We start from the raw sequence: 25,155 nt of genomic DNA, 5'->3' as shown, positions 1-25,155 counted from the left end.
TACTGCCAATGCCAGAAAACTAACTGCTATGTCTTGCTGCCCACTAATAAGGGCTTGACAAAAATGGTAAAGTTATAATATAAAAAAGTTGACCATTCTGATCAAAAGCAAGTAGGTAAATGGTGAGGGGTATTAATAGAGCTATTAAAGGTCATGCTACCCTTTATCTTGGTTGCTTTGTTTGATAACTGATATAAATAAAACACAGAAAGTGGATGCACTTACATAATGAACACCAATATGTTCAAAAAGATGTAAATGAATCCCTTTTCTTAAATTTATGAACATAATTCACAAGTCTTGTTAACTCTCATCAGACTCTGTGATATCTCTGCCGCAAGTCTAGTAAAGTGCTTACTGATATCTGTAGTGCAAGCATAAAAGGTTATCGTTAAACATCATTTTTGAACAGACATTGGTGAATGAGGAGTACTGCAATCAGCCTGTGAAACTGTCAAAGCTGACACAAAACATAACTTCATCTCTTCCTCACCATAACATATTGTGTCACCTCATCAACCAACCAAATCACTTCTCCAAACTTTGTGTCACCTCATCAAACAACCAAATCACTTCTCCAAACTTTGTGTCACCTCATCAGCCAACCAAATCACTTCTCCAAACTTTGTCACCTCATCAGCCAACCAAATCACTTCTCCAAACTTTGTGTCACCTCATCAACCAATCAAATCACTTCTCCAAACTTTGTGTCACCTCATCAGCCAACCAAATCATTTCTCTAAACTTTGTGTCACCTCATCAGCCAACCAAATCACTTCTCCAAACTTTGTGTCACCTCATCAGCCAACCAAACCACTTCTCCAAACTTTGTGTCACCTCATCAACCAACCAAATCACTTCTCCAAACTTTGTTCACCTCATTAGCCAAACCAAATCACTTCTCCAAACTTTGTGAAAGTAAAATTCTAAAAAAACGTATTTTCCTTGATAACCCAGTACTTGTTTATTTCACCTATATATAAAGGAAATCTGTCCATAAGATATAAACTTTTAGTGTCCTTTAAGGCAGGTTTCTCTGTATACTGCATAACTGTATCACTTATAAAATTACATAATACATGAGCCATTGTGTAAAGTACAAAGAAATAAGAGACGCAAAGCATGTATTAAACATTATTAAGGATAAAATGTTGATGAAGTTTTACTTTAACAGTATGTTTTTTATATTTCATTCACGATAAATCAGTCATCTTGTTTGATTTTTTGTTGTTGTCGGTCTTCAGTAGTACTTTTAACACATTATTGGCACTATCATGCAGAAAAAATAGGAGCTAAGTGTTTTTCCCAAAGACACACTGAGGCAACTGACCCAGGATGGCCGGGGGGGGGGGGGATTATAAACCTCATGACTTGGATTACAGGTCTGATGCTCTACGAATGAAGCAACTGGTTACCATGAGTATCAAAAGTAAATGATATACTGTATGAACTCGCTTATGAGTCCAACTGCAAACTGCAGAGACCCAGATATGCCATTTCATAATATGCCAGTAGATCTGGGTCTGTGCAGTTTGTTAGGAGTAATCAGTAGAACATACAACATGGACTATTATCTGCAGGCACATCATGCTATGGCAGATCAGGATCTTTGTCATTTTGCAGTTAGAATCGTCTTATAAGCAAATATATATGTTATGTCAATATGTATAAAAAATATATGATTCATAATATTAATATAAGGAATATAAATGGATGGAAAATCCTTCAGACGATAAATATTCTTAATGCTGTTTATACCAAACAATTTTAATAATATCTTTCCTTTTACAAAAGTAATTATGATTGTATGGTCTATTAAAAATCAACTGCAAATAAGATGTTCAACATTCCTTGTTCGATGATGACACTGCCATACTACTGCAAGTTGCACAAAATTCCTATGTACTAGATTTAGACTCATTATCTATCCAAGCAGACTGTCACGAACCATCCTTAGAACCTGACCTTAATTCTTCCAGCTTTTTGTCAGCTGTTTCAACTAATGTACTACAGGAAGATAATAGATCTGAAAATAAACAAAAGATTCTTTAAGTACAAACATTTACAGTAGTCCTTACAATAATACACCTCAGTATACTGAATATAAGGACAAATGTGATCAGAATAACATTGTTCTATCACTGCATCTTGGTAAACTACCATCTATACTCATTCATAAATCAGATACAGCTGCAAATAATAGACCCAGATAGACATAATGTGCTGGAAAATATGGGTCCATGCAGTTTGTTAGATGTAATCAGTTAAACACACAATATAAACCTTGATCTACCAGGCATTGTGCAATGACAGATCAGGGTCTATGTTGTTTGTAGTTGGGCCTAACTTATATGTGAGTATGTACAGTACTTGGAGAGTAAATATAAGATGCTTTATATACAAACATATACAATCATCCCCTACACCTTGATATACTTGATGTATCTTTGTTGGGTTTAATGCCATTTTTCAGCACATGATAGGCTAGCATATCTGGGTCTGCAGTTTGTTAAGAATAATCAGTCTAACAATAATCAAACACTGACCTTGATCTGGTAGCATATGATATGATGGCAGATCAGGTTTATGTTGTTGCAGTTGAACCCAACTTGTACACAAGTACATATGGCACTTCACTCCATTTCTGATGGTCATTATAACTGGTTTAACTGTATTTGGATAGTCTGACCAAAAAGACACTGGTTTATTGAAAGATGCGACAACATTTTCAACAATCCTGCACCATGCTCTAGTCATGTCAACATCAAGCATGATTCAACTCTGGAAGATAAAAAAGCATTAAAATAAAACTTTGTGCCTTAACCTTCAGAAAGAAATAATACATGTAAGCAATCCTTACCCTTTAACTGTTGATATGCATCTCCCAGACTAGATTTTTCAAAATTATTGTTTTTTTCCCAAAAGTTTTCTGGCACCCACTGTTTGGGTTGCTGTGTTTCAGATCCACTGTAGTCTGAAGATGCTGGAGAAAAGAAAAAAAAGCAGGACAACAATTAGATGCATGGATCAGCATTTATGTTATTATGTCATAAAAACAGCATGGTCCAAGTTAAGAAAGGTGAATAATAACAATGCAGTGATTGGGTCTCTCACCATAATTGACTTCAGTATGAATTCTGTTTTCAAAATTTGTAAACTTTAATAAACTTGCACCTTAAACCTATAATAAACACACACATACATACATGTGTGTGCATATTCATACATATATATTATTACAAATGAACACTTCCTTTAAATGAATGACTCATGAAGACCCAAATATTTCAATATAGCAAGGACTAAAGGTATATGGAAATGGTTGCCAAAGGCAACAGCTAAAGAAAATGCCAGATTTAATTAGAATATGTAAAATAATGACTTAATGGGGAAAAATGGGACTTGATATTAAAGTTTCAATTGGCAATCCTACTTATTGCAATTTTTAAAACTGACAAGTTTTGCTACATCAAATAAAGAGAAATCAGTTTTCAAAAATGACTACAGTGCAAAACCATCTTGCCTGTAAATGCAGTAGCTAGTAAGCACTGGAGCAGACTGGTGCTGCAATGCATAACATTGAACAGGTACATGTGTAATCCACTGCTGTGGATAATGAAGCACATAAGACCTTTGTTTAATGTTAAGTTCCAAATATGATTTTGTTATTAGTTTTCCATGATCACTAAAGAAAAGGTCTACAAGTATGAGCCCAAATATATAGAGGAAAAACTGAGATTGAGAGATTTAAATGAACAAATTGTCTAGGAGTGGCCCAGTACTGCAGGAATAAAAATTATTTGAACTACAAGTTCTCAATCCTTCAATTATGGATTTATTATCTACTTATTCTGAAAATGTTATTGGATCAGAGATTGTTAATAAAGTCTTTTCCTATTCACATTTAATTTTAAAGTTCTAGCTTGATTCTTTTAGCATTGTCACAGATAATGCTGACATTATTACAATGCCAAGCGAATATACATGCATTCCTAACAATAATCATTAACTAGGAATAAAAGCCTATGGTATGTTTTGAGTGCAAATTTATACACATTCTCTCCCTCCAAATATGCCATATCATGAATATACAGTTTCTACCTTGATATATATATATAGTATACACAAGCCATGAAAAGACAGGTGCTGTAACTCTCTTATTTTTTATCGATGTATCTATAGCTGACTGTTGCAGATGAGAGCAATAAGTACAGTGATAATGTCACTTCTCATGAAACTTAATGCAACATGCCTTGCTGACCACTAGCTTCACATTTTTAAGATAAAAATACCTTCTGTATCTGACAGCTGATTGTGAAATAATCAGGAAAATCATATATCAAGGTATAATCTTTCATTTAACTGAACATTAGTAAACCCCAAATTTCTCCTTTAATACTGGTGATGTTTGGCTTTAATTCCTTAGCTTAAATTAGTTGATTATTTTATCCACAATGAAGGACACTTCAGAGATTTCAAAGGTTCTATTTTTTTTAATGCCATGTCAGTATTATGAACAGTAATCAATTGTATGCTATGTCTATATTATACCAGTAGTCAGTTTTATGTCTATATTATACTGGTAGTCAAATGTATGCCATGGCTATAGTATAACAGTAGTCAACTGTATGTCTATATTATACCAGTAGTCAATTATATGGCTATATTATACTGGTAGTCAAATGTATGTTATGTCTATATTATACCAATAGTTAGTTGTGTGCCATTTCTGTATTATATCAGTAATCAATTGTATGCTGTGTCCATATTAAACCAGTAGTCAATTGTGTGTCTATATTAATCCAGTAGTCAAGTAAATGCTATATATGTATTATTACAAGTAGTCAATTGTATGTCTTTATTATACCAGTAGTCAAGTTTGTGCTATGTCTGTATTATACCAGTAGTCAAATGTATGTTATGTTGATAATTACAGCAATAGTCATTTGTATGCCATTTCTATATTATACCAGTAATCAGTTTACTGGCACTAAATAATGAGTAATTCTGAAGACAAGTACTGTTTAAATTATGTGACAACTGTTGCATCTGGATTCTTTACAAAGTGATAATTCAGTGGAAGGGTTGGTGGAGGTTGGGGTATACACTATCTCTGAAATCCTCCTCCCCATCCCCTCCTCATCTAAATCTACTTCAGCTACAGCTATTAATATGCTAAGTGGAATTAGATTCCTTGCTCAGAGTGAACTATCCAAACGTAATCATTATTAACAGAAGAATCAAGCATTGGAGGTAATAACTGGTAATCAGTATGTCATTTAACTCTAAACTCTTAGAAATAACAAAGACCCTATGATACTCACCTTCTACAGCACAATCAATTTCTCTAAACATATTGTAAACTTCACTGCCTCTTCCAGCCATTCTCTCACCTGTAAAATATTAAAGAGAAGATTACAGTCATTATAGCACTGATTTTAAGTTAAGTAAGAAATATCTTGCTTAAAATTGCAGCAGTGGGTGGCTGAGTGGTCTAAGGTGTGGCCCTGGGTGGCTGAGTGGTCCAAGGCACTTGCCTTCACCAATCACTACCATCTCACCTCTGACCATGTGGGTTTGAGTCCTGTACTCGGCCAATGTGAGAATGTTTGCCAGTAGCTTCCATGGGTCGATGGTTCTTCCTGGGGGTTTTCCTAGGTTCTTCCTCTACCAGTTTTACTGGCCACTGTGTATAGCCTGGTGGCAGGGAAATAGCTTACCCCAAAACTGATAGGACAGTTAGGATGAAATACTTACATAAGGAATTTTAAATTTTCAAAATGTTTTTCATCTAATTTTCATTATGCAATTGGAACTTAACACAATAATAACTGGAAATGTTCCAAACAAAGAAAACAGCTGGTTTATATATATGCTGCCGAGTTGGTGAACCATTTTCCTTACTTTTTTGAGTTTATATAAAATAAAATAAACGAGCTTGATCATAGCATGGTCATGGTCAGGGTGGGAATTAGTTTACTACTTTTTACTTAAGTGGGACATTTCAAACTAGATGTAATCACAAAAGCCTTTAGCTTTTATTGCATTTATCATAGACTGAGTTCTGTATATACTGTTACTATTAGTTTTCTTTTACTCAATTTACATACTGGGTTAATGTTAATGGAGCCACTTTCTATTTCCATATCTGGGTAATGTAATTCTGTTGTTTTTTTTTTAAACCAAAAAAACTTAAAATCTACAGCAAAGCAGCAATTCCCTCTACATCTTTTTCCACTCACTGTCTTCCCCATCCCCTACAGTCAACACCTTGTGGGTCAGTGGTTCTTCCCGGGGTTTTCACGGGTTCTTCCTCCACCATTAATACTGGCCGCCATGCATAGCCTATCATGTGCTGAAAAGTGGCGTTAAACCCCACAACAACAACAACAACCAACCATTTTTTTCTAAAGGTGAAAATTTGAAAAGGCCTATACTAGCACCTGCACTGCCATGATAGACAAAAAGACATAAGCTAGCACCTGCAATGCCATGAGAGACAAAAAAAGACCTATACAAGCACCTGCACTGCCATGATAGGCAAAAAGGCCTATTCTAGCATCTGCACTGTCATGACAGATAAAAGGACCTATGCTAGCACTGGTCATGATAGACAAAAGGACCTATACTAGCACCTGCACTGCTAAGGCCATTTCTAGCACCTGCACTGCCATGATAGACAGAAAGGCCTATGCCAGCACCTGCACTGCCATGATAGACAAAAAGGCCTATTCAAGCCCCTGTCATGACAGACAAAAGGACTTGTACTAGCACCTGCACTGTCGTGATAGACAAGAAGACCTATGCTAGCACCTGCACTGCCATGATAGACAAAAAGGCCTATGCTAGCACCTGCACTGCCAGGATAGACAAAAAGGCATATACTAGCACCTGTACTGTCATGATAGACAAATAGAACTATGTCAGCACCTGCACTGCTAGGATAGACAAAAAGGACCATGCTAGCACTTACAATGCCAGGGTAGACATAAAGAAGAAATTTAATTGACTATCTGTTCTTATTTATCTTACCATCAAGAGAAGTGAGTTTTGGAAACATGGTCCTAACATCTTTCAGGTAACTCCTGTTCATACACATTGGATTAGATAAACCCAGGCTTTTGTCTTGAATCTGCAGAAATTTAAGTTTCTCTAGCCCAGTCAGGCAATGCAAACAGTCCACACTGAAACAAAGATTAAAAATAAAAGTTAGAAAATAAACTTAGTTCCAAATAAATAATACATTTAGTCAAAAAATGTATGCATAGAAAAGCAATACTAGTGTATAGCATACAAGATAAATAACTAAATAACTTTAGATGGTCAAAGTAAAACATCAAAGTCCATGTTCACAAAACTACTAAACTGAAATTATCCAAGTCTGTCCCTCATTGGAGTGTCCACTCGATTTATGATCCATGAACATTGTCTCCTCAAATTTGAGTGAACTCAGTTGAGGGTGATGTAATACTCAAATGATTAATTAAGATTAATTAATATTTTGAAAATTAGGACAGAATTATGATTTAGTCTACATACTTTCGTCAAATTCCAAGTGTTCATGTTCAAATTTTCAAAGTACAAAGCATATTTAAAATATGATTCTTACGATAGACTAATAAACAACTCAGACTTCAATCATTTGTTTCCTGTGTCTCATCAGAACCAAGGAACATTCTTCATGGCAAAAAGACAATAATAAAAGGCAAAATAAAGGAGCAATTTTATATTAGAAATGAACAGTGATCTTCCTTCCCCAAAGAACAAGCCATCCAAAAGGTCTAGTAACTGTAGATGGTGGAAAACTCAAGTTATTGTGCAGAAGCCATTTCTCTTTTGCACTCCCAGTGAGTGACCATGACCTTTGATCTTATGACCTCAAACTCAATAAGCTTCTTCCTTACTCCACCTAATGGTGGAGAACTTGATGTATTGTGCAGAAACAGATTCCTTCAGTCACAATGATCTAGACCTTTGACCTTTTAACCCCAAAGTCAATAATTTTTCCAATACCCAAAGTGCAAGGCTTGCACAAAGTTAGGTAACTGTAGATGGTGGAAAACTTAAGTTGTGATGCATAAACAAAATTGGTAACAGACATGCAATGGACATTATCAAAGCAATATACACTTGAAAAAATAATTATTCAGAAAAAGATCTACTTAAGATTAAACGGGCCCCGAGTGGCCGAGTGGTCTAAAGCGCTCTCCATTACGGATCACTGCCATCTCGCCTGTCTGCGTGGGTTCGAGTCTTGGATTCAACCAATGTGGGTATGTGAGAAAGCTTGCCAGTAGCTTCTCGTGGGTCGGTGGTTCTTTCCGGGGTTTTCCCGGGTTCTTCCTCCACCATTAATACTGGCCACCATGTATAGCCTATCATGTGCTGAAAAATGGCGTTAAACCCTACAAAAACAACAACAACTTAAGATTAAACACATGCCAATCAAATTTATCTTGTTTATATTAAATGTTTCTTGCATAAACATACTAACAAGGATTGAACTAAAAAAGTCAAACATGAGTGCCTCAAAGGGACTGATGCTCTACTGGTCTCATAGAATTTGCAAGAAACCAGTCATAAGACCATTTCTACTTTTTAACAGCTGAATGTTAAACCATGAAACTATCTCTGATATTCTTGAGTGATTTCAAGATATCAGATTCTGGACGTCAGATTGGCATTTTCGTATTGGATTAACTAGACATAATAAGAAGTCTTTTAGTGAAAATGCATGTTTATATGACCATCAATTCAGGAGTAGCAATAACTAGTAACACAGTTTAGTGAAAAACAGCCGCATAACGTTATTTGATAATTATTCTAGATTCGTATAACTAATTGTTATGGACTTCTCCAGTGGACTATGTGGTTAAGCATCTGCCTCGGATGAGGGAGGTTGCAGGTTCGAACCCTGGCCAAGTCATACCAAGACTTATAAAAATGGTACTAACAGCTGTCTCGCTTGGTGCATAGCATTAAGAGGTTAGTGTTAGGACTGGTCAGCCTGGTGTCAGGATAATGTTGACTGGATGGGACATGATGCTACATGTCTGCAGCATGATGCCCCTGTACTAGATATCATTATAAACTGCCACACTGTAGACATCATAGTAATATGACTGGAAAATTGCTAAAGCTATATTAAAAGTCCAGTCACACATACACACACACAGTTTTACAGAAGGCAAAAACAGAGATACGTCATGCATAACCATCCCGATATGCATCTTGAATAGTAACAATTATCTGTATACCTTCCAAGCAAATTGCCTGCCACATTGAGGTACTGAAGGCTAATAGTAACACTTATTTTGTATACCTTCCAAGCAAATTGCCTGCCACATTGAGGTACTGAAGACTAATAGTAACAATTATTTGTATACCTTCCAAGCATACTGCCTGCCACATTGAGGTACTGAAGGCTAATAGTAACTTATTTGTATACCTTCCAAGCATACTGCCTGCCACATTGAGGTACTGAAGGCTAATAATAACACTTATTTGTATACCTTCCAAGCATACTGCCTGCCACATTGAGGTATTGAAGGCTAATAGTAACAATTATCTGTATACCTTCCAAGCAAATTGCCTGCCACAATGAGGTACTGAAGGCTAATAGTAATACTTATTTGTATACCTTCCAAGCAAATTGCCTGCCACATTGAGGTACTGAAGACTAATAGTAACACTTATTTGTATACCTTCCAAGCATACTGCCTGCCACATTGAGGTACTGAAGGCTAATAGTAACACTTATTTGTATACCTTCCAAGCAAATTGCCTGCCACATTGAGATACTGAAGGCTAATAGTAACACTTATTTTGTATACCTTCCAAGCAAATTGCCTGCCACATTGAGGTACTGAAGACTAATAGTAACACTTATTTATATACCTTCCAAGCATACTGCCTGCCACATTGAGGTATTGAAGGCTAATAGTAACAATTATCTGTATACCTTCCAAGCATACTGCCTGCCACATTGAGGTACTGAAAGCTAAAAGTAACACTTATTTGTATACCTTCCAAGCAAATTGCCTGCCACATTGAGATACTGAAGGCTAATAGTAACAATTATTTTAATACCTTCCACGCAAATTGCCTGCCACATTGAGGTACTGAAGGCTAATAGTAATACTTATTTGTATACCTTCCAAGTAAATTGCCTGCCACATTGAGGTATTGAAGGCTAATAGTAATACTTATTTGTATACCTTCCAAGCAAACTGCCTGCCACATTGAGGTACTGAAGGCTAATAGTAACACTTATTTGTATACCTTCCAAGCAAATTGCCTGCCACATTGAGGTATTGAAGGCTAATAGTAATACTTATTTGTATACCTTCCAAGCAAACTGCCTGCCACATTGAGGTACTGAAGGCTAATAGTAACACTTATTTGTATACCTTCCAAGCAAATTGCCTGCCACATTGAGGTATTGAAGGCTAATAGTAATACTTATTTGTATACCTTCCAAGCAAACTGCCTGCCACATTGAGGTACTGAAGGCTAATAGTAACACTTATTTGTATACCTTCCAAGCAAACTGCCTGCCACATTGAGGTACTGAAGGCTAATAGTAACACTTATTTGTATACCTTCCAAGCAAATTGCCTGCCACATTGAGGTACTGAAGGCTATCTAGAGCTTGAAGCCCCTCTGAAATGAAAAAATAAACCATCGTATTTATTCAACTGAAACAGAAACAAATTACATGTTATCATGTTTACACAGACGATACATGCAGCATTTCCAAATAGTTATGTATTCTGCACAATCCTAAAAATCAGTACACGTTTTCATGCTCATACTGCTGATACCTGCAGCATTTCCAAATATTTATGTATGCTGTACAATTCTAAAAATCAGTACATGTTTTCGTGTTCATATTGCTGATACATGCATTTCCAAAATATTTATGTATGCTGTACAATTCTAAAAATCAGTACATGTTTTCATGTTCATATTGCTGATACATGCAGCATTTCCAAATATTTATGTATGCTGTACAATTCTAAAAATCAGTACATGTTTTCATGTTCATATTGCTGATACATGCGCATTTCCAAATATTTATGTATGCTGTACAATTCTAAAAATCAGTACATGTTTTCATGTTCATATTGCTGATACATGCAGCATTTCCAAATATTTATGTATGCTGTACAATTCTAAAAATCAGCACATGTTATGTTATGTTTATACTCCTCATGCATGCAGCATTTCCAAGTACTTAAATATGCATTACAATCCTAAAAAAGGTTTATATGATAAATGATAAATATATCATGAAAGTATGATAATATTATTATACCAGTGATTGCTACATTCCAGTCCTGTGAATCATCATGTACAACATAAAGCAGCCAGTGATTAATAACCAGTGTCCATATAATGTTACAGTGATGAAATTTTGGAAAAAAACGAATTTGTTAATGATGACAATGGCAAATGTCTTAAAAATGTTCCATCCTAATGAAAGCTAATGTAACATCGGCAATTAGATTTAAAAAAATTGCTCATCTGGACAATTTGGAAGAAAAAGTACCCAATCTAAAGAATCTTGAATACATGATTCTGATTGCATGTAAGAGGATGAAAGCATGAAAAATTAATTTTATTGTTCATTTCTAATTGTTTTTGTAAAATTAAAAGGCAAAATGTATATCAAGTACTCCAAGTTTTTGCTGTATCCATGGTTAATTGCAATAACAATGATATTTCTTACCCATCTTGTGTCACTCCATCTATTCCACTCTATAAAACTCTATCTGACTGCCTATTTTCTTTCTTTCTTTTTTTCTTTCTTTCTAAAGAAAGGTACAGCTATGGATAAGAAGTTTGCTCCATTTTATGCAAACATTTACGTGCCTGAATGGGACAATCCTCCAAATAGTTCAAGAGGAATAGCGGTAACAAACTTATGCTAATGAGTGGTTGAACAACAGATAATAGATGACAGACCATCCCATAAATTCTTATGGTCTATGTAGGTAGAGCTAAAAATGTTAATAACATACATGTGATGAACTGGGTGCCATAAATATTGGTAGCCATGGAATTTATACAAATAATTAAATACAAACCAAGGGAAGTAAGCAGGTTGGCTGACAGGTTGAGATAGGTCAGGTTTAAGAGACCAGCCAGCTTATACAGCTTGGAGATTTGATTTTTGGATAAATCCAGCCTCTCCAGCCCTGTACACTCTCCAAGGGCACCAAGATCTACAATTTCTGTAAGAAAAAAGAAAATCAATTACTTTTCAAGCTTCATATCAGTTTAACTTTGCAAATAATGTATTAACTGAGAATCACAATAATCTACATTCTTTTTAATTTTGGGATTAGTTATAGTTAATTTATACCTGTCCCTCATTAACTCATGCACATCAAGGTCCAAGAACATGGACCATACTGTAAGTGAGGGTATGAGTTACAGAGAAACCTTTAAAATGAAATAGGAAGGCGATGCTGGACATCAAGAAAACCCCACGAGGTGGTGATAATGGAGCTGTTTAACAGATGAATGTTCATTTTATAATTGTTTAGAGAATAATTGTCAATAAAGAATTTTTCTAATGAAGTTGTTAATTTTTTTTTAAACATTACCTTTATTTCCAGTATACCAAACCACTGCAAGATCATTAGCAATATTACTCCAAGACATTTTAACAAATATCACATGTACATGAAAACCATGTGTATTAACATCAGTGCTCTTTGTTATTGTTGATTCACAACAAACCAAGATTACTTTTTTTTTAAACTTCGGACATTTATTACATGAAACATATGTAAACATTGAAAATTGTTTTTTTAAAAATATATCACTTGTTGAGATGCTGGACATTGAGAAAACCCCATGAGGTGGTGGTTGTTGTTGTTGTTGTTATAGGGTTTAACGCCATTTTTCAGCACAAGATGGGCTATACATGGTGGCCAGTATTAATGGTGGAGGAAGAACCCAGGAAAACTCCGGAAAGAACCACCAACCCACGAGAAGCTACCGGCAAGCTTTCTCACATATCCACATTTGCAGAGTCCGAGACTCGAACCCACGCAGACAGAGGTGAGATGGCAGTGATCTGTGATGGAGAGTGCTTTAGACGACTTGGCCACTCAAGGCTCCCCCATGAGGTGGTAATAATGAGGCTGTTTAACAGATGAATGTTCATTGCACAGGGAATAATTGTCAATAAAGACCTTTCTTTCCTAATGAAGTTGTTCAATTGTTTTAAACATTACCTTTATTTCCAGTATACCCAACCACTGTAAGATCATTAGCAACATTACTCCAAGGCATTTTAGCAAATATCACATGTACATGAAAACCAGTGCTCTTTGTTACTGTTGATTCACAACAAATCAAGATTACTTTTTTTTTAAACTTCGGACATTTATTTCATGAAACATATGTAAACACTGAAAATTGTTTTTTAAAAATATATCACTTGTTCTAGTATTAAATTACTGATGCTGTTATGCCTTTTGAAAGTCATATTGAAACTTATCATTTTTGAGGGAATTTCTGAGTGCCAATTCAGGAATTTTAAGTTCACTGTAAATTCTGGAACTTACTTCTTCTACGAACCATATATGTTATGTGAACAAAGCTTTTTTATCACCAACTACTCATCACACTTTGTTGCCTTGCCATCTTTGATCATATCTGTGAATGAGTAGGCTAATTTAAGGTAGTTTAAACATGTAACTTTCTTAATTCAATAATATTTATAACAGCGTTAGACTTATCAAATGAAATGAGTGTTGCTGATACATGATCGTGACTGTTGGCTCTTATGCAGGTACGATTTTGATGCCTTTTAACCTTTTTATTCCTCTCCCTTTATTTGATTTTATACAAAACACTTTTTTTAGCATGATAAAACAAATTTGATCTGATTTTCATTTTATATGATAACACAACATATACTTCCCCAAGTCAAAGATCAAAATATGATCAGTACTGAATCAGGTTCTCATAGAAACACTTACAGGGCCCTGGGTGACCAAGTGATCAAACGCACTCGCCTTTACCAGTACTGCAATTTCACCTCTGTCCATGTGGGTTCAAGTCTCGGGCTGAGTCTAATGTGGATATGTGAAACAGCTGCAAGTAACTTCCCATGGAACGGTGGTGCTCATCAGGGTTTACCGGAGTTCTTCCTCCAACAATTATACTGACAACCATGTATAGCCTACACTGTGCTGAGAAATGGCATTAAATTCAAATCAACAACAACAGAAACACTCGCAGATGTAGCTGTGATAGCAGATTGACATTTTTCACATTTTTATACAAGATGGCATATTGCATTTATGATGATTACACTGAAACAGAATTAAATGATTTAACTAAAAAATGAATTTCACTTGACAAAACCTTTTGATTGGTATTTATTTATTAAAGTGTTACCAAAAGTGTTACCACTAATAGGCATCAGTGAAATTTTCATTTATGAAAATTTTGTTGAATATTGTTATTTACAGTGTCCTGAGAATGTTTAACAAAATGTACGTCTTATTAAAAGTTGAGAATTTTATTATGTTGATTCAAATTTCCAAGTATGAACCACTGTTTTCGACAATAAAATTAGCAATACACAGTATGAAGGTTTTATTTACCAATTTTATCATGATTTTATTTATGTTCAAAAAACAGGAGCCAAGTTAGATGTTATTTTCTAGTGGAAAAAAAAATAGGATCCCTGCCTGACCTTGCCTGTGACTTGGGGCTTAGTTATTTTTCTCTGCACTGTATTAAACTGAAATGAGAATAAAGCTTACCTGTTCATTTCTTCATTTACTGAGATCAGTTCAGATTTTCTTAGACCTTAGAGCTGTTTTCTTAACCAAATTTTATTCAGTCCAATTTGCTCTGGTTTCACTTTAATTACCATGAACAATAATATATTTTTTGAACATTATATTTTGCATTTTTTATTTCTCCCATATTTTGGAAACAATAGAAAATATATATCATGCATATCCTCATGCAGTCATTTTGTAACTAGAAGTCTATGTTTGTATGACATGTATCCCCATGCTTTTATGTTTTTACCTCCACCCAGAAGTTTGAACCTATTGGGTAAGTCCCCAAGGGTAAAAATTGCCCCAGTAATAATGCATTTGTTTCTTCATGTCAAGCAAGTATGTACATGGTTATGGGGTGGGGATCTCCATCATTTTCAAGCCATGATGCAGGGGTGAAGCTCCTTAGGGAGTAAGGATGGTCATGTCAGCTTCATGTATAAATTTATCTTTTCATGACAAGTAAATACTCAAAGACAACAATTTATTTTATGACCTACAGAACCAGCAGATGTATGGTGCAATGTTAGATACCATATTTAAAGGACTGAAGGTCGGTGACTAGCTGAAAAGAAATACCAAATAAAATTAACATAATGAATCCAGAAGAAGCCTAAGTATGGGTAAACTGTATGCAGTAGTCGATTTGTATGTACAATTAATTTCATTTTCATGTTGCCACACAGGTAATACAGTACAGAAACGGAGAGATTTCACATGGGACAGACTGTGAAACTGGGCACCTGAGAATTTTTTTCTAAAACGTATTATGGTTTTCATCAATTTAAAGCTTACTCTGATGCAGATCATACAAAGGATGTAAGCATTGTTTGTCAGACTTACAAAGAATGTATAATAAAACTAAAATTAACATTATGGTCAATAGGAATTGAATTAATTGTCTGTGCCCTATAGCAACAAATACACCCAGCAGAAAAAGACCCACATAAAATATACTCACCCCTTTTTTCACCTGTTCTAAAATCTGATTCAGATGAAATTGTTTCTAATGTTTAAGAATAACTTGTCCATCGTGTGAATTTTAGATACTTCTACTAACAGCACCAATTTTAGTCTCAATGTATTTTAAAACAAATATCCTAGGATGGCTTGTTGAAATGCTGTGTAATGTATAGGTTGTCAGTACTATTAATGACACTTGTCTGAAAAAAAAATCTTCCTCTGAAAAACCTATGCTGATGTGACTTTCCACTTAGGTGGAGAACAATAAAAAGATTTTCAAGGTAACTATAGTCTGACTATACCAACCTGTTTGTTTGTACCCCCTAACGATTTCAATAATGGAAACCTTTAATGTGATAAAAAGTGCAAGCAACTTAGTTTATTCAATGATTTATAATATCTAACTTGACTGTGAGTAGAGTGGCCCTAACACCATCATCATCTGTGTGTTTCATGCTTAACAGAAGTTTTAAATATAATAGATGTGCTCGAGATCCATTTCCAGTTCTTGGACAAGTCCACTTTCAGCAAAGGGTTGTGTGCATGGCTACAGATGTACATACATATGTCATCTGCTTCCGATATTTACAATGTCAAATCAAGCAAAGGAAAATAATGACAACAACAAATTTGCCTTTCACATGGATTTAATAAGCGGTTTAATTTCTATGTTCATGTGTGCAAAGGGATATACCGGGGTAATTCCAAACTTTCAACATTATGGCAATTTACAGAATTATCTGGCATTTACCAAATATGATGAACTATGTCATTATGTTGTCTGATGGAAATAAACTAACCCATAGTGTACGCAACATGGTGTCGTGTTAGTATGGAAAGTCCATCAAGCATGAAAGGTGCAGGGGATGCCAGTATTAGGCCATTCTTGTAACAGTCAGGTTAGAAATTATAAATCAATGATTCAATTGACTTAGTTCTGTGCACTTTTTATCAAATTAAACCTTTTTGTTATTGATCGGTGGGGGTGTGCAAACAAACGGGGATGTATAGTCAGACTATAACGTAGTGGCCATATTGGATGTCAGACTGGTACTTTCATTAAGGACCAACTAGTCATCATAAGTCTTTAGATGACCGGCTGAAAATAATTACATAAGAGAATTAATGTATTTTGTTTTCAGAAGAAGCCTACAATATAGATAAATGAATGTAAAAACAGGCATGATCCTAAACCAATTAATTTATCAATATGACTGCACTGATCCTACCAGATTAAAGCAGAGAGATAACTCAAATGGATTTTAATAGTGCAAAGTTTTCATTTTATAAAAAGCCATGCTGCATATCATTTTCAAATCATACATAGGAGAGGACAGTGTATGCATGCATGCATTCAATGAAAAGAAAATAGAGTTTTAGAAACCATCATCACATACATTTGACCTACAACATTATTATCCACATATTCCAAAAAGTGGTTTGGTTTGGTGTTCTGCAGCACAGCAAAACAAGCAGGTTATTTAGTGCCTAGACAACTTAAGGAAAGTGCCCCATCTAACAACAAACCACAGTAGCCAGTCTGGACTAATGTGACAGTAGAGTCTGAACCCATACCCTTTCAGTCAGGAATTCTGCATGTTAACCACTGATCCACTGGATCCAACAATAGGAACAATTTGCCTTAGCTCTGAACAATGCCATATGTATATTATTTTTCTTTTTACACAGACTCTTTACAGTGTTGATGATGTTGACAATAACACAATGACTAGCTATCTTCCATATACATGTATATTTGCTTATGAGTCCAACTGCAAACCACACAGACCCAGATCTACCACAGCATAATACGCTGGTAGATCTGGATCTGTGCAGTTTGTTGTGGGTAATCAGTAGAACAAACAACATAGAGCCTGGTCTGCAGTTGCATTATATTTATGTTAGAGCAGATCAGGATCTTTCTTGTTTACAGCTGGACTCAGCTTATAGGTGTGTACCGTACTGCATGTAATTTTTCATGCATGAAATGTTGGCAAAAAGATGGTTTGAACATGTATTAGTTATGCGTATAATTTACTGTTAAATTGTACACAATGATACGAGTCCACATTGCCAAGAAATTAAGTGCAACTTGTATTTTTACAGCAACAGAAATCTCATTATCAAATTGCATTAAAAAATAAAGAACCTGAAATCATGTTTTAGTAAATGCGCGTGAGCAATTGTGCATGCATGTGTGTGTGTGTGAAAGAGAGAGAGAAAGAGATGAAACAAAATTTTGTCAGCGGACAAGACCGTATTCACTCAGGGTGATTTTTATTTATAGCTTTTGCAAAGAGAAAAAAAGATTATTTTCAGTTACCTGACAATTGTGATAATCCTCATGCATTACGACCCTACTATATTCCATTATCTATAAACATCGCTAAATCAACAATCATTCTTGTATTAATTATGATGTACATTGTCACAACAACCACATGGCTATGCAGTGTTATTTACATGGTAATTAAACATGCTTAGCGCTTTGGTTATCCAGTTGAAACCAGATTGAGGGCAAGAATGGACAGAAGAGGTCAAATCAGCAAGGCTGCCAATAGGGAAATGAGGCTCTCTTTAGGGAAATGAAAATCTGTCAATGTGCTATTGAAACCGCTGTCTATACAGCAGATGTTATAAGGACAAGCATTCATATGCATTACTTGTTATTCGAACTCGCCAATAAAGATAATAGTAGGGTATATTGTAGAATGTGTCTGCAATAAAATGTTAATTATATCCAAGTCAAAACAGAACAAGCACTTAAAAGATAGTATATGTATATATACGAATCCATTTAACGGAGTCCGTGTCTTTCAAATTTACGATGGAAAATGACATGGATTTTATGTTTTATATTTATATGACTATAATGAACAATAAGACTAGTTAACCAATGGTCTGTGGTCTTCACTTAAGCATGTACTGAGATGTAATTTTTGTTGGATAAAAAAACATCAAAGGGCTTCCAAACTCGTTTTAAAATGTATGTGGTGTTTTGTTATGGTGACGAACTTAATAAGGAGAACTAATTAATGATAATACTTAAAGGTATGGTCTGTGAAGTCCTTTGTTCATTTGTTAATAAACACTAGTAGATACTGTAATGACAATCAGAGAGCCTATGCACATAGTCACCTGCAGGATTTTTTGCAAAGGGGGGGGGGGGGCAGTCAGTCACAGCCAGGAGAGTTAGTATAGTAAGCAGTCTGAAACTAAAGCTGATATTTACAAAGCATTTTGAACTGAATCCTGTGAGAGATTTTCAGCTTTATTTGCATGATTAAACTTGTTGGAATATATATATAGTATGATTTTGGAAGGAGGGTCATGTGACCCTCCCTTGACCTATGCTGTGAGTGCCCATGCTAACTGGTATGCATCAATCATTGTATTTTCTCACCAACAATAATTATTAATTTTTGTAAAAACAAAATTACAATACAGTATTTTCTATATTTTTTAAAAAACATAAATCTTCTTAGTAGAAATTTTAGGTCCAATAATTTAATGGAGTTTTTCGAAAAATACAAAGTGACATACATGAAAAATTATGATACATTTAAATTGTTATTAGTTTGATAACTGGACTGTGTAAAAAGAATTAAAGGATACAAAAAATACATGAAATACGGTATGTAAAGTTCTAAATCACAAGAAAAACAACAATCCCATAAATAACATTATTTGTTTGAGTATCAGCCCTTTTCTAACCTAGGCCTGATAACTTGATCGAGTGAATGCTCTCCAGATCGAACTCTCCACTCTTGCTTTTTAGAAGTACTCTACTAACAACAGATTGATCTGAAAAAAGAAAAAGAAAGAAATTTGAGTTTCTTATGCAGAGGATATTTTCACAATCATGATTTTTCAGTACACACACTCTCGTTGTGGTTGAAGTGTTTTTAACTATCTTTGAATACAATTAATAGTTAGAATCAAGTTTGAAAATTATACATTTCACTTGCAGTGCCAGATAAGCATGATATCTGAGTGATGGAGAGGAAGGAGCCTTTCTCAAATTGTTTTTGTTAAAACCTTTTCTTCTTCAATTAATATTCTATTTCTTTAAAAAGAATTCTGGTGCTTTGCAGGGACTGACATTTAACAGGCTCAAAAGAAATTTATTGAAATCCATAAGTGCATTTATTTTGTCCTTCTTATTTTTTTGACCTGCTGAATACTGAAACCATCTCATATATTCTTGAAAAACACCGCGATACAATTTTTTTAGCAAAAGTATTTTTTATATGTTTCAGCTAACACATTCACAAAGTAGCTGTAAGTGCAGTGAAAAAACTCTTTATCTTGGCATTTGACCTTAAACCTGGTTTCATGGATACGAGAGACCGCTGAACTTGTTTCAAAACCAGTACAGCTAAAAACCTTTGACCGCAAAAAAAAATATTAGCATGCAATATTAGATGAAAATTTGTTCTGAAGAAATCTATTAGTAAAATTTCCATGTGAATATGATCATCTGATCAGACAAAAAGCAATAACACGATTTTCGAGGGGCGCATCAAGGCAGCGATGTAAGATATAAAATAAGCACAATTTTTATTTGGTCTTTCCATTTGGGTGAAGTTAGTCCCGGTTGCAGTCCAGTTAGTTTTCTAACAGTTTTTGATTGATGATACTGCCACAATCTCAGTAGAGTACTATTAATTAATGGTAATCTATTTTTGATGGATTATCAGCAGAGGAATAAAGGGAAATGAATACAATGGCAAAGCAAGCATACACTGACAACTAAGGTTAAGTAGCATTAACAATATATTCAATTTGGCTTCCATGACAAGTTGGAAGTCATAATGGCACCAATTTCATTTACTTTGATGACTGAAAATATATTTTTTAAAAACTCTATTATTATTATTATTATTATTATTATTATTGTAATAAAGTTGGAGAATGCACATTTGGTTATAGCACCCCATTTTAAGGAATTCTTAGATTTGTGTGATTACTTGTGTGATTACTGGAATTTGGTGCAATGGAAATATCCTTAGCCCGAAATAATTAGCCAATTACTTGGAGCAAACATCACAGAGTGAAGTGTTAGTGAGTTTCCATGATGCAATGGTTCACTAGCAGTGAATTCAGGCCAATAATGAATGAATGTCCCTGGAGTAAGATAGTCCATATTAAGATCTAGTGGTGTACATTGGTGGTGACTGCAGTGGCAGTATTTACAGTAGGAAACTGGTAAATTACACAAAGGAATAAATAAGAAGGGACTCGGCATATACCAATTTTGTCGCCATGGTGGCCAATGTCGTGCAGTTATATTGGCGAAATGTACCTGGAAAGCATACATTGACTGGCCTAAGGTGGCAGAGTTAAAATAGTTCCCAGTGTTAGGGGATACACGTATGGTTTCTTCGGTGTGAGCGACTGGCGGTACAGAAACCTGATGAAGAGAAACCATGCATATGTGCGGTTGATAGATATTTGGCAGGTTGTTTTATCTGTGGTCTTGCATTAATCAGAGTAAAATTTATGCATAAAATGGACCCGTTGGGCTTTCTAATTTACAACTGAAGTTGTATAGAAGTCTTTGCAAATTTGGGGTAAATTATAATTTCTAGCAGGAATCGCGGCAGGTTTGACAACCGCTCAGCCAAGTAAAGACCCCTTGCTTGTAACATTATTATTATGCTACTATTTTAATATTTCTGGACCACTTTCATCTTCTTCTGGAATATTCTAATAACACTTTGATTGAATTTGCCTGGAAATAACAAAACATATTCATGGAGGATTTAATACCTTTTTTGTAAGCAACAAATATCAATGAAATTCAATCCAGCATGACACAAAAATACCATCAATGGTACATTACATACCCATCCCATGTTTAATAGTCCTCTATGCATATCACTGAAATATGTGTTCAGAAACCATTTTTTTTCAGTCACAATTTTGACCATTTGACCCCAAAACTAATTAGATTTTACCTTTACCCCAAGAGAAAGTGAAACCATTTTTCTTCATTTAGTCACAATGATCTTGATCTTTCATCTATTGATCATTGAAATTCACAGTAGTCTTGTTTCCCCCAAGTACAAACCTTCCACAAAGTTTGGCAACTGTAGGTGCTGGAGATTTCAAATTAATGTGCAGTAACCTTGACCTTTAACCTTTAGACTTATAATGGCAATTTAAATGGAATAATACACAGTATTTCAATTTAAATATCCAGTCTAATACTAAAAGGATTGAAAGGTAAGTTAATTACAATGTTTCTTTAATGTGTTCCTGAATCCTGTCTTGAAATTCCCTTAATATTTGTATTCATATTTGGATTGTCCCTTAATATATCAATTCTAAATGATAAACAGTGCAGTCTATATGTATTTACTGATCTATAAATTTAATTGTTGAAAATAAAATAAAAACTTTTTTGCTTATTTTGATGTATTGATTTAAACTTGGTCACAAGTAAATAGCAAAGCCAGATAATTCAGTTTGCAAGTATCATATCACAGATATTTACTGCTGCAAATAAAATGCAGCAGAGTTAGGAAACTTGATCTTTAATTTGGAAATGGAATCAACTTAAACTGTGTCAAATGTTGGATTTATTGGAGAACTTTGGAACTACTGACCTTACAGTCATGCTGTGATGGCAAACGGATGATTAGCATTCATTCTTATAGGCAAGGTATTCTTTGCACAAATATTTTGAATGACATTAACAAAATTAATGAATTTTTATACTGCACCACTACCCACAAAGAGACAGCATTGCTAACCTTGCATATATATATATATATATATATATATATATATATATATATATATATATATATATATATATATATTGTTACAACTCTATAGTTGTAAACTTAGTGATGCAAATAGCAAAACCAACAAGTTTTATAAAACTTAACAAATAATGTAATTATCAAAGTTGTAAAATGAAAATGTAAGAGGAACTTACAGTATTATGAAGTGAGTCCAAATTAATCCTACAAGGCTCTATTCAAGTCCAAAAGAATCAAATGTTCTGAATGAATTTCAGAACAGTAAATGTACATATCACAATGGCATTGTCTAGAACTCCTCTGAATAATACACAATAGTGTCAGAATAATGTTCTTGTCCAATAATCACTTTGTAACTCCAATGAATAATCCTAAGAAAAGTATCCTCTCAAAATTATCTAAACACAACATTACACACATCTGTAGACTGATTTTAACATGTGAAAAAAGAATCCCAAATAGGAATGAATTAATTGCTTAGTTCTCTACTTATATACACCTTCATGAGTCTATTATGAGTACCGTGTATGTCGCAATATACCCGACATGACAGATCTTACAACTCAATCTAATATTCCTGTGCAATCTAAACTTATATCTTAAAAGTGAACTTTACATCCAATATTAAAAAATCACCTAATAATATCAAGAATACTGTATACAAACAGTCATTGCAATTCATAGTCATGAATAAAAACTACACATAATATAGACACAATCATGTACCAAGAGTTATAAAATATATAGATATACATAACAATATATATGTATATATTGGATCCCCCCACACATTTTCTACAATTTTCTTACACAGTCAATGAATTTCAAAAGGCCTGTTGATGATTAGACCCAACATGCTCTTTTCTTGTCCCAGTTTAGTACAAGGCCAAGACTGCAAAAGTCCATAGCAAAGTTTCATCTGGAAGTCTCTTCATAACAATTAAGGTGCAGAGATTTCAATAATCAGGACTGAATAGACTTGGTTAAACTATAATATAGTTCATTCCACACGGCATCAAAAATGATATAAGCATCTGCAGCTCAGTGAACTTTCAAGTTAGCACCTTTAAATGTAGATAAAGGTAACTAATTCATTTCATGCATGAAGTATTTCAACACTGTTCAAATCAAAACAGAGTGTAACACATCTCATGAAATCCATGCTAAAACAGGGTGGTATATTTACATCAAATTTTTTTTATGCTGCCATGACCTGTGGAAGAGTCAATTTGTTTATTAAGGAGTAATCAACTTTCCTATTTGCCTATATTTGGGCAAAATGTAGTTGTCTCCTTTTCATTTCTTTGCAGGAATCAAATCACAATTAATAGTTCCAATTCAGTACCCACGAATGCAGTCCCAGTCTATTTTAGAGCATTTTTTCCTGTCAACTTTTGGTTGTGATATAAGAGTTAGATTTCGGCATTCTTGGTATAGATATAAAGATAATTGCTTATTCTTCAGAATATGAGCTTATGGTGTGGTGTCTGTGTTTGTTCCGGCCAGGCCTTGGTGATGATCCAGATGTAAAATCTGTGTTCCATTGCACATGGTGTGGTTGACTTTGTCTTGGCAACAGAGTACAGTGACTAATAAGGTCTTGGTGATGTTCCTGGAGTGAAATCTGTGTTCCAATGAACGTTGGTTTGTTTGCAGTCCAGCCTCTCAGAGAAATGCCAGTGAACCTATGATAAGAACTTCACTGCAAAGTCATCATTGAAGGTATTTTAGATTAACATATAATTTGTATTGACTGTCATACAGTGGCAAGTTCAGTATTGAGAAACAAATGGGGAGAATATAAAGTAAAATTAATTGTGTTCTGGGTCCTGCAGTATCAGATGTGAACTCTTCCAGAACTGAGGTCGAACATGGCGGATTACAGACAGAACGGTATTTTTCAGCATGTATCAAATGGTGTTGCACTGTATTTCAATTAATTAATTCGTGCAGGAACCGAATTCGGTATTTTTAGCTACATTTCGAGACACTAGCATGGAAATTAAATGAGAAACAGATGCTGGTATCATTCGCGATAATGTGTGGAAAGTTAAGAGGAACAGTTAATATTTCATATGAATGAATGCTCCTTCCTACATGACCACATTGACATACAGTATAGAAAGTACGTGTAATCAGCATCAGATTTGTCAACAACAGGTAATCAGCATCCTTCACACTTCAACAACACTGTTTTCTTGTAATGCTGTTTAACACAAATGACAAAATACATATTTTTGACTAATGCATGCATTGAAGAGGATGTTTGTTTACATTCGCAACAGCTGAGCAGCAACAGAGAGAATAGATACCTTCTGTCATTATGCTTGTTTTTTTATAAACCAGGTGCTACAGTTCATCTGCAAATTAATATCATCATATACTGACCACTCTTAACAACTAGACATGCTTGTGTTTTTGTTTTGTTTTGTGTGACTGTGCGGTGTGTTTGTGTCAGGTGTGTTTCTTTTTTGTTCTAGACTGGTCCCCTATTTTACTGCTATATATTGCAACATTACATGCGATGGAGGTTTAGGGGCCGGGAACCAGACCATCTTTCGTACCACGGCCTCGTCAGGACGTAGCCTGGTTCCCGGCCTGTTTTTAGT

General features: G+C 34.7%; 1 protein-coding gene across 1 annotated transcript; it reads right to left on the bottom strand.

Moving 5' to 3' along the window:
* Positions 1–1,737: 1,737 nt before the first annotated feature.
* On the bottom strand, positions 1,738–25,022 carry LOC149801434 (leucine-rich repeat-containing protein 61-like). Its single transcript, XM_089955563.1, has 8 exons — positions 24,859–25,022; positions 19,491–19,580; positions 12,090–12,236; positions 10,602–10,662; positions 7,033–7,184; positions 5,325–5,393; positions 2,861–2,983; positions 1,738–2,026 (listed from the first exon to the last, which is right to left on the bottom strand). The coding sequence occupies exons 1-8, from the start codon at positions 24,866–24,868 to the stop codon at positions 1,941–1,943; spliced, it is 738 nt and encodes a 245-aa protein (XP_089811689.1). The 5' UTR covers positions 24,869–25,022; the 3' UTR covers positions 1,738–1,940.
* Between the last annotated feature and the right edge of the window lie 133 nt (positions 25,023–25,155).

The sequence above is a fragment of the Sinohyriopsis cumingii genome, chromosome 4, assembly GCF_028554795.1.
Source record: "Sinohyriopsis cumingii isolate HCF-2022 chromosome 4, ASM2855479v2, whole genome shotgun sequence".
In the NCBI taxonomy this organism is placed as follows: Eukaryota; Metazoa; Mollusca; class Bivalvia; order Unionida; family Unionidae; genus Sinohyriopsis; species Sinohyriopsis cumingii.
The sequence above is the reverse complement of the archived record's forward strand: the minus strand, read 5'-3'. Positions and strand labels throughout refer to the sequence as shown.

Excerpts from the sequence above, each read along its gene's own strand:
- LOC149801434 (XM_089955563.1), bottom strand. Across the intron at positions 12,237-19,490 it reads GATCAAGTTATCAGGCCTAG|AAATTGTAGATCTTGGTGCC; the intron begins GTTAGAAAAGGG and ends TTTTTCTTACAG. Across the intron at positions 10,663-12,089 it reads CAACCTGCTTACTTCCCTTG|AGGGGCTTCAAGCTCTAGAT; the intron begins GTTTGTATTTAA and ends TTTTCATTTCAG.